Here is a 9,907-nt window from a genome sequence, read left to right on the forward strand (position 1 = left end):
AGGGTGAGGCAGGCAAAGTGCAGGGAAAACCTGGTGTGTGGAAACTGTTGCCACTGCAAACACCTGAGCATTCACCGCCACAATGAGAGCTATGTGGAGAACCATCTTTGGGTGGAAGCAGTCTTCTTAAAGAGTTGGCAACAGACTTCACAGAGGAGGAGGAGGAGGAGGAGGAGGAGGAAGAAGAAGAGGCCGTCAAGTCACAGCAGACTCATGGCGAACCCTGGTGGGCTTTCCGAGGCAAGAGAGGTCCGGAGGTGGGTTGCCACTGCCTGCCTGCCTGCCTCTGCCTGTGCACAGCGACCCTGGACTCTCGTGGCGGTCTCCCCTCCAAGCACTGGCCAGGGCCGACCCTGCTTAGAGCTTCCGAGATCTGACATGAGACTGGGCTAGCCGGGGCCATGCAGGTTGCGGCTAGAGACACGGGGAAGTGGTTTGCCTCGGCCTGCCCCTGCAGAGCATCCCTCCAAGCACTGGCCAGGGCCGACCCTGCTCAGCAGCCAAGTTCTTCTGGGAAAGCGCAGACCCATCATGGAATCATCCCAAGGCTGAGCTGAACAGAAAGATGCAACCCGATCAACCGTCTCCTGTCTGGCCACAGCAGGCTGGTTAGAGACAACCTTCACCACCACCATCAAACCCCATCCTCTCCCCCTCTCCATGCCATGGCTAAGTACCACTTTCCCTGTGAGATCCCCGCCTTCCACAAATGGGCCGATGCATCAGCCAAGGGCACCACCCGACATGCTTCCAAACAAGAAGCCTCCTTTGTCTGGTCTCCAGGAAATGAGTCATGAGGTTTCTGTTCCAGGCAGCAGCGGGAGCTGGGGGGTGAGGGGCTGTTTGCAACAGGGGGGTGATTTATTCCTGCTGGCTGCTATTGTGCTTGGCAGTTTTCAAATATTTTAAATATTACATTTGCACTCAATTAGCTACTGTTGGATATACCAACATTTTCAATGGTCTTAAAATAAATAACCAAATTTAAATCTGCCCCAACATCTTCAGGCCACCGTTCCCTCCCACTTCTCTCCAGAGCACACACAACCCGGCGCGGCTCCCACATCCTGCCTCTCCCGCGCCACGGTCACTGCGGGCCAGCCACAGGCTGTGAGCCCAGAAAGGGGCCCGGGTGCCGCTCCGGCAGGGCATGGTGGCTGCAGAAGGGAACGCACTGGGGGTGCCAGCCGCACGCCTGGCCGTGGCCCTCGAAGCGGCACTCTGGCCTTTCCCTCACATCTCACGCCATTTGCCGCCAGCCGCACTCGGGACGCTGGTTCCACGCAGCACCTTCACGTCGGCCCCAGAAAGAGCCGGCAGTGCCCCTGCCTGTGAGCAAGATCCTTCTGCTGTGTGTGTATCAGCTCAGCCACAGTCCTGCGACTCCAACCATGTGCGGCGGCAGCAGCAGCAGCAGGGGGAAAGGCAAACTCGGTGCTGGAAGGGGAGTCTCAGGAAAGGGGCTGGAAAGGAAACGGCCAGCGCTGCCGCTGTCTTGCCCCTCCTCTGGAATACCGTGTGCAGCTCTGGCCGTTCACCTCAAAAGGGACTTTGCAGAGCTGAGCAAAGTACGGAGGAGGGCGACCTAGATGGCGAGTGGGTGGGAACACCTTCCCTAGGAGGAAAGGCGGGAGAGTCTTGGGGGCTTTCTTCAGTCTAGAAGAAAAAAAGACTGCTAAGGGGAGACATAACAGAGACATCATAGAAACTGTGTCGGGGTGGAGAAAGTGAGCAGAGGCTGGAGCTCCTACTAGCCCCTACAGTGAGGAGAACCTCCCGACACAGGAGGAGGCAGCAGGCCTCGGACTCCCCCGTCTGGAGAAGCGGTGTCAGGCGAGGGCCCCGGCCTCCTCCAGGCCCTGCTCAGCAGCTGGTTGGCTGCTGTGTGCAAGAGGGTGCAAGAGGATTAACGCTGTGGAGGGAGGCTGGCTGGCCCGAGGCGATGCTGCTGCTGCTGCTGCTGCTGCTGCTGCTGCTGCTGCTGCTGCTGCTGCTGGGGCTGCTGGGGCTGCGTGGGGCCTGCGGATGCCAGGGAGGGGCAGGCCCACACGTCGGGCAGGGACCAAAAGGCAAGGGCCAAGAGGAGTCGGGGCTGGTCAGGAGAAGGAGGAAGTGCAGGACACGTGGCCGTAGAGGGTGCCGTGAAGTCACTCCCTGGGAAGGACGCCCAGCGCAGGGTGCTGTGCCTAAAGGCCAGGCACAGAACAGAACTAGCCTGCTGGCCACGTGTTTTGGGAGCCCTCAGGGACCAGGGGCCTCCCTCCCACTCCACCTGCTGAGCACCACCCCCCCCCCCCGCCTAGAGACCCTCCCTTTACCCACTTGCCCTTTTTGCTTCACCTTTGCCCCCTGGGGGGGCCGGGATTAGCCCCTTCTTCCCAGTTCATTCACACGGCTCACGTGGCAGGAGGGCATTGTCAGCTATGCTGCCATGCGGGTTGGGGAGTTTACTCTGTGTCTTGTCAATTGCTATTGCATTCCTATCCCTGCTGTTACGCCTTTGCTGGAGGAGGAGGTTGTGTTGCCTGGAGGGCTCCTATGTACCGTGAGAGACTCCTGGTTCCCAGCTTTAGCCACCTAACGGTTGCCTGACTTATCCCGCGTGCGGGAGGGTCCCTAATTGGCCAATGCCATGGGGGGGGGGGTGCATACGAATACCCTATATCCTAGTAGGCTCTAGTAGCTGTGGCCATTCATTCTTAACAGTGCCTGTGTTACTGCATCTATAGCTTTGCAATAAAAGTATAACCGTTCCTGAATGCGGGTGCTCCGTTGTGAGCTGTGGGTTCTGACAGGCATTAATTGATCTTTGCTGCCAAGCAATAACTTTAAAAAAATTACCATTGTAGTTGTATAACTGTGGGATTGAAACTTTGAAAACCAAAACTAGGAGCAATGACTCCCTACCCCCACCCCCTGGATACGCACATGGAGAAAAAACGAAGCCCTTCAGAGACCCCCCAAGTCAGAGGCCGCCTGGCCCCCTTTCCCACACGCCCACTCCCTCCGTGACACAGGCCCCCCCCCCTTCTCTCGCCCTGCCTGCACAGACGGGTCCCAGGGAGCCGGCGGTGGCTCCTCCAGACCCTCTCGAGTCCCCCCCCCCAGACGTGGTGGTGGGCTGGCCCAGTCCAGGCCCGACGTGCCCCCCCTGCAAGCGGGCCCCAGCCCCGGCCTGACCTGGTAGTCCAGCATGAGCAGGAGTGTGCAGCGCACGCTGACGTCCCCCGGCCTCTTCACCTGGAAGCCATCCGTCTCCTGGGTGGTGGGAGTCCGGTGCCACTGCCGGAGGGAAGCAAAGGGAACAGCTGAGCAAGGGCCAGCTCGGGCCAAGGGGGTTTGGGCAGCAGAGGCCGCGGCGGCCCCCCCGCCCCCGCGGGGCTGTTAGCCCCACCCCACCCCACCCACCCACCGAGGGCAGAGCACGCGAAGTGCGCCCAGCCTCTTTATTTCTGCAGGACACCCGTTCCCTGCCTCTCCTCCTCACAAGCCGCGGAGGCAGGCTCGCAGCAAGAGGCGAACACACACAGAGCCATTAAAACACACGCAACAGTAAAACACTGTCCGAAAAAGCTGTGAATCGATGGAAAACAGAGCAGCAGCAGCAGCAGTAGAAGGAGACGCCACTCGTGGGTGGGGCCTCCGCCCGGCACCTGAAGGCCAGCAGGTGAGAGGCATCTGGTGCCTTCCTGGGGGGAGGGCACCCCCCCACGGCCACCGCGCCACCGCAAAGGGTGCCCCGTCTCTGGCTGCTCCAGACCAGTGTTCCCTCTAAGCTGGGTTAGTGTGAGCTGGCCCACAGTTTTTTAGCCCCTGGCTCACATATTTTTGTCTCAGCTCAGGAAGGATGGGGCTCCAGAGCAAACTAATTTATGCAGCAGCCAAATCGCTCGCTCACAACTTTAATGCCGGTAGCTCACAAAGTAGAATTTCTGCTCACCAGACTCCCCAGCTTAGAGGGAGCATTGCGTCCAGACCACCCGTGCGGTGTAGTGGTTAGAGCCCTGGAGTGGGATCTGGAAGTTCAACTCCTCACTCCGTCATGAAGCTTTCTGGGTGATCTTAGCCCAATCACACTCTTCAGCCCATCAGACCTCACAGGACCGTCGTGAGAATAAAATGAGGAAGGGGAAATTGTGTCTGCTGACCTGAGCTACTTGGAAGGAGGACGGGATCAAAATGCACCAGGGGGGGGGGGGAGGGCTCACAGAGCAGCAGATCTTGACAAAGAAGCAGGCGCACGGTGGAGCCGCCATCCTGACAGGGGCGTGGGGCCCAGAGGCCGCTCAGGGCTTTAAGGGTCAACCCCGCGCTGAACCGAGCCCAGGAGCAGACGGGCGGCCACCGCGGTCCTTCCGGAGCGCCGTCACGCTCTCCCCCCAGCCCCAGCCCGTGGAGGAGGTTTCCAGACCACCCTCAGAGGCAGCCCCACGTCAAGCCGCCCTTGACCGCCAGTCCTCTGGCCAGCAGCCTGGGCTGGAGAGCAGCACGGCAAGGAGGCCCGTCCCACTGCTCAGGGCAGGGGCTGCAGCTGATGCCCCAAGGGGGGGGGGGCGGACTGCCTTCCCGGGCCGCAGCACTGCACCCCTGTAGGACGAGATCTCGCGTCGGCCCTCCCCCAAGCCCCAAACCTCCTCCTCCTCCTCCTCCTGTGGGAGCACGACCCCATCCGGAAGAGCCTGACCCCTGAAGAGCCAGTCTGGTGTGGTGGGCAGGAGTACGGACTCTAAGCTGGGAGGACCGGGCTTGATTTCCCCACTCCTCCTCCTCCTCCACGTGCAGCTGCCGGTGTGACCTGGGGTCAGTCACGAGTTCTCCCGAGGGCAGTTCTCAAGAGAGCTCCCTCAGCCCCACCGACCTCACAGGGGGTGTCTCTTGCGGGGAGGGGGAGGGACTGTCAGCCACTCTGAGGCTCCTAAGGGTAGTGAAGGGCCATGGGGTATAAATCCAATCGCATCTTCTTCTTCTTCTCCTCTTCTTCTTAATCCTTGGCCCCCAACTTGTCTGAACTGAGCATCCACTGACCACAACAATTCTGGGGCAAAGAGCTGGGGTGTGTGTGTGTGTTTGTCACTGTCAGCCAGTTTGGTGTAGTGGTTAAGTGTGCGGACTCTAATCTGGGAGAACCGGGTTTGATTCCTCACTCCACTTGCACCTGTTGATGTGACCTTGGGTCAGTCACAAGCTCTGGCACAGCTGTCCTTGAAAAAGAGCAGTTTCTGTCAAGAGCTCTCTCAGCCCCACCCACCTCACAGGGGGCGTCTGTTGTGGGGAGGGGAAGGGAGAGGAGTTTGTAAGCCGCTCTGAGACGCCAAGTGAAGGACGGGGTATAAATCCAATCTCTTCTTCTTCTTCTTCTTCCTTCACAATCCCTGGATCTCTCCCCCCACAGTCTCGTGGGGCTGTCCAACAGGGTGGGAGACAGAAGATGTGGACCCAGAAGGGCCTTGAAGCACCCATGCTGGGGATCCACACGCATGACCTCGGACACCCCCTCTGGAGACTGACCAGTCAGAGAGGCCCCACTCTGTCCAGCCAGCCAGGGAAGACGGCACAGCGGGTGGTGCCAAAAGCCCCTTGGAGGGGCAGACGAACTCCCCTCCTTCCCTCGCGGTCCTCGGTCAGAGAAGCTGAGGCAGCTGCAGACCCCAGGGCCGGGCGGGGAACCAGCGCGGGGGGGATACACACCGGTCTAGACAGCCCCCTTTCCACCCCCCACCCCCACCCCACCACACAGAGTGAATGTGAAATGGATGAGATGACACTGCAGAACCAATCAATAATACTGGGGGGGGAGGGGGCAGCCCATTTTACTGCACCAGGTGAGCATCACAGGCAGACTGGTGGGGGTGGGGAGCCACCACACAACCAGGGAGAGAGAGAGAAGGGCACACCGGCAGCACCGGCAGCACCACCAGCAGCAGGCATACGATGGGGTGTGTGTGTGTGGAGGGAGGCTCCGGGCCTCCTTGCCCCCGCGAAGTTGCACATTCGCCACTGACCTCCACCAGGTGATTGTCAGGTCCGTACAGATCCTTGTCCAGCTCAATGACTAAACTCTTGAAGAAGGAGGAAAACTTCCGCTTCTGCTTGCTGAGCTATGAAACCAAAAGGGAGAAGCATCAACAAGTGTGACCTCTTGCAGGAAATGGGGAGGGGGAGAGATGCTCCTCCTTAAAGACCCGGTCCCACGTCTGGCAGAGAGAGACCCCCAAAGGCATCCCAACTCTATGGGGACTGTTTCAGATAATAACCTCCCCGGGCCTGCACGGCTTCCGCTCCTCCCTCAGATGAATCCGTCCATCCGCATCCTCACTGCGCTCAGCCAAATCTGTCGACGCAACCTCCCAGAGCCCCACACTGCCACTGGCCCTTCTAACAGAGTCAGACCCATGGAGCCAAGCTCTGTGCGCGAAAGCTCCCTGCACTGCCTGCTCTGGGACGGGACCCTTGCTTCTTCCGTCCTCCCCATGCCGAGATCACAAGAACCCCCCCTGCTCCCCCCCCCCGCCTTCTTCCATTTGCACAGGGGCTGGGCCAGGCAGTCTCCCTCAGGAGCGTGCCAGGTCCAGTATTCTGTTCAGGATGGGCCCGGGGGGGGGAGGGGGGTGCCCTCCCATCCAGACAAGCCAGCCGTCCCTCTTGAGCCTGCCTCCCTCCAGCCCTGCCCACAGGGAAACAAGGGCACCCCCCCTTGCCCATACATCATCCAAGAGCTTGCCCTCCACCCGCAGCTCCCAGGAGGCGATGCTGCCGTCAGAGTCGTCTGCGTCCGATTTGGCAGGGTTGAACGTGTTGGAGATGTAAAGCCGCAACTTGCGTTTTTGCTGTGGAGGGAAGGACAAAAACTAACATGGGGCAAGAATATTCATAGAGCCAAAATACAACATACATTCATAGTGCCATTATACAATCCAAGCAACATTTCTGGAGAGTTTAAAGGCCATTTGTATTACTAAGTTCAAGTGAATGTGAACCAGAAAACTATGGGTTGAAACCAGAGATACTGTTATGGAAGAATGCACAAAGACTATTCCTGTAGCCAAAAGAAATGAAAAGCCTCCATGGATAACTGATGAAACTCTTAAAATTGCAAACATAAAAGGTGAAACAGAATCAAGTCTAAATGCAGCATTCCTTGCAAGTTGCACATAGAGACAAACAGAACTACTAAAATAACCAGTGTAAAGAAATAGAAGAGAACAACCAAAAAGGAAGAACAAAAGATCTGTCCGACGAGATCCAAAGGATCAAAGGGAAATTTAAAGCACGGCTAGGCATGCTGAAAGATCCACACCAAAATATAACAACTGAACAGGACAAAATAACAAAAAGATGGGAACAATACACTGGAGAACGATACAAAGAGGATGGCGCACCAACTCAGAGAAATCTGATGTGGCCACAGGCTGGATTATGGCAGTGTGATCTCCATGAGACAGCTCTTGGGCAGTCCTTGGAAATGAGAGACTTGAAAGGCTGCTGCCTGACTGTGGATGGGGAACTGAAGTCATGACAAACGTTCAACAACTGCAGCATCAAGTACAGAAGAAGAGATTGGATTCATACCCCTTGCCCTTCACGACCCAAAGGGGTCTCAGAGGGGCTTACAAACTCCTTCCCCTTCCCCTCCCCACAACAGACACCCTGGGAGGTCGGTGGGGCTGAGAGAGCTCTGACAGAAACTGCTCTTTTTCAAGGACAGCTCTTATCAGAACTATGGCTTGCCCAAGGTCATCCAGCAGGTACAAGTGGAGGAGTGGGAAATCAAACCTGGTTCTCCCAGGCTAGAGTCCGCCTGCACTTCACCACGACACCAGACTGGCTCTCAGCTGGTTTCTTCTAATGCAGCAATGCTGAGGAAAAGCCCCACATGTAGGGAGAGAGGACTGCGTGTTTCCATCTTTTCTTTGTTCCCACGCATAGTCTGAATGCCCGAACAGATCATGTGACAGACCAGAGGCATAAACAAATAAATAAATATTTTAATTTATTTTTAAAACTGCCCTGTATTTTGAATGCTCTAAGCCTGATCTCTGGACACATGCCACACCTATTCTGTCTTGCTCTCGGAAGTGGGGTAACAGGGAGGGGCAGCAGTAGACCCACCACCATCCCTGCGGTGCACAACAGTTTGAAACTGTGACGCTGCAGCAGACTGTCATGCCTGCCCCCGACCTGGCGCCTGGGAGCTCTGAAACTGAGGACTCCGTGCCTTTAACACCATCGGAGGCACGGGAGTCTTTGTCAAACCTAAGTGCCGGAAAGGATGAGCACCAGCCTCCAGAACAGCCTGTACCTGAAACCAATCAGGCAGTGCCTGGCCCCAGCAGCACGCCACCTGATTCTCCGCCACCTGTCGACCGGCTGAGGGATCAGACACCGGGACTTGGCAACCAGATGCAAAGAGGCACGCAATAAGCTCGGGGTTCTAGCAGGATCAAGGACTTCGCGAGGCAGTGCTAATGAGGCACTAATGAATTAACAACTCAGCGAGCTATTTGAATAGGTCGCTGACTGCTGGCTAATTGTGCTGGCAAACTCGTCCTTCGGACCAGAAGCTCTGCACCTCTGACTGTTCCTGGTATCCGGCTACTGACTGACTTCCTGGTTTCTGACTCCAGTCCACGTTTTGACGACCCCCTGGCTCTCGATCTTCGGCTCTACACCCTGACTTCGACGCTTGCCTATCTGGACTCAGACTCTCGGTAACGCTCTGACTACGGCTTGACTTTGTGTATTGGGACTTTTGCTCTGGTTGTTTTGCTCTCTTTCTAGCTCGACTCTTGGACTGGACTGTGGACTCCCACTCTCTGCCTTGCCCCTCTGGCCCTGTCGTGACACAGACTCCCGCTTGCTCCCCCCCCTTGCTCACTTACAGGAGCGCAGCAGGAGGCGTGGCAACTGGGCAAAGCCTTCAGGTGTTAAAAGGAACAGTTGGGGGGGGATGGAAAAACCTCTCTATGCCGGAGACCCTGGAGAGCAGCTGCCAGTCAGAGGAGCTTGGACTCAGCTGGACAGGCCGTGGAGCTGACTCCGCCGAGGGCCGCTTCAGTTGTGGCACTTAAGGGGACCCCCCTCTTGGGAACGGGCGGATGAAAAGCCAGACAAGAGCAGAGTATCTCTGACCCCAACCCAAATGCAGCCCAGCCAGCAGCAGGAGGCAAGACTGAGCAGCTCTTGGAAATATTTATTTATTTATTTATTTTTATTTATACCCCGCCCTCCCCGCGTGCGGGCTCAGGGTGGCTTACAACAGTATGGCACTCAGTGCAATAAAACATGATAAAACAATTTATAACAATTAATACATGGGCCACGCCCAAGGATCCCGCATGACTAAAACCCTCTCTCCATGTTGCACATGCCCTTTCATTCCGAGGGAGGTTGCTGTGGCCCCCTGATGTTAATCTGCCACTCAGCCTCCGGTGGTGCTGCTGAACGGTCCTCATTGGTGGTAGTGGTGCCGCCGCCGGCTCCTATTCGAAAGCCTGGCGGAAGAGCTCCGTCTTGCAGACCCTGCGGAACTGCAACAGGTCCCGCAGGGCCCTGATCTCCTCTGGGAGCTCATTCCACCAGATAGGAGCCGCCACCGAGAAGGACCTGGCCCTTGTGGCAGCAAGCCTGGCCTCTTTCGGGCCTGGGGTCGCAAGACGATGTTGCGACCCCGACCGAAGTGCTCTTTGGGGCCTATGTGGGGCAAGGCGGTCCCTCAGGTATGCCGGACCCTGGCCATGTAGGGCTTTGAAGGTAAGCACCAGCACTTTGAAGCGAATCCGGTATGCTATAGGCAGCCAGTGCGGCGCTTTAAGCACTGGCTGGATGTGATCCCATTTAGAGACACCAGCAACCAGCCTGGCCGCTGCATTCTGCACTAGCTGCAGCCTCCGAATCAGCGACAAAGGCA

At 57.4% G+C, this 9,907-nt stretch overlaps 1 protein-coding gene across 1 annotated transcript in view; it reads right to left on the bottom strand.

Moving 5' to 3' along the window:
* SMARCD3 (SWI/SNF related, matrix associated, actin dependent regulator of chromatin, subfamily d, member 3) overlaps nt 1-9,907 on the bottom strand; it is an 87,158-nt gene that overhangs the window by 24,341 nt on the left and 52,910 nt on the right. The window contains exons 5-7 of the mRNA XM_015426709.1: nt 6,705-6,827; nt 6,003-6,098; nt 3,181-3,282 (exon numbers count right to left, since the gene is read on the bottom strand). Coding sequence (XP_015282195.1) covers nt 3,181-3,282; nt 6,003-6,098; nt 6,705-6,827 — 321 coding nt within the window. The remainder of the gene's footprint in view (nt 1-3,180; nt 3,283-6,002; nt 6,099-6,704; nt 6,828-9,907) is intronic.

This window comes from Gekko japonicus, unplaced genomic scaffold, assembly GCF_001447785.1.
Source record: "Gekko japonicus isolate JY-2015 unplaced genomic scaffold, Gekko_japonicus_V1.1 scaffold2912, whole genome shotgun sequence".
Taxonomy (NCBI): Eukaryota; Metazoa; Chordata; class Lepidosauria; order Squamata; family Gekkonidae; genus Gekko; species Gekko japonicus.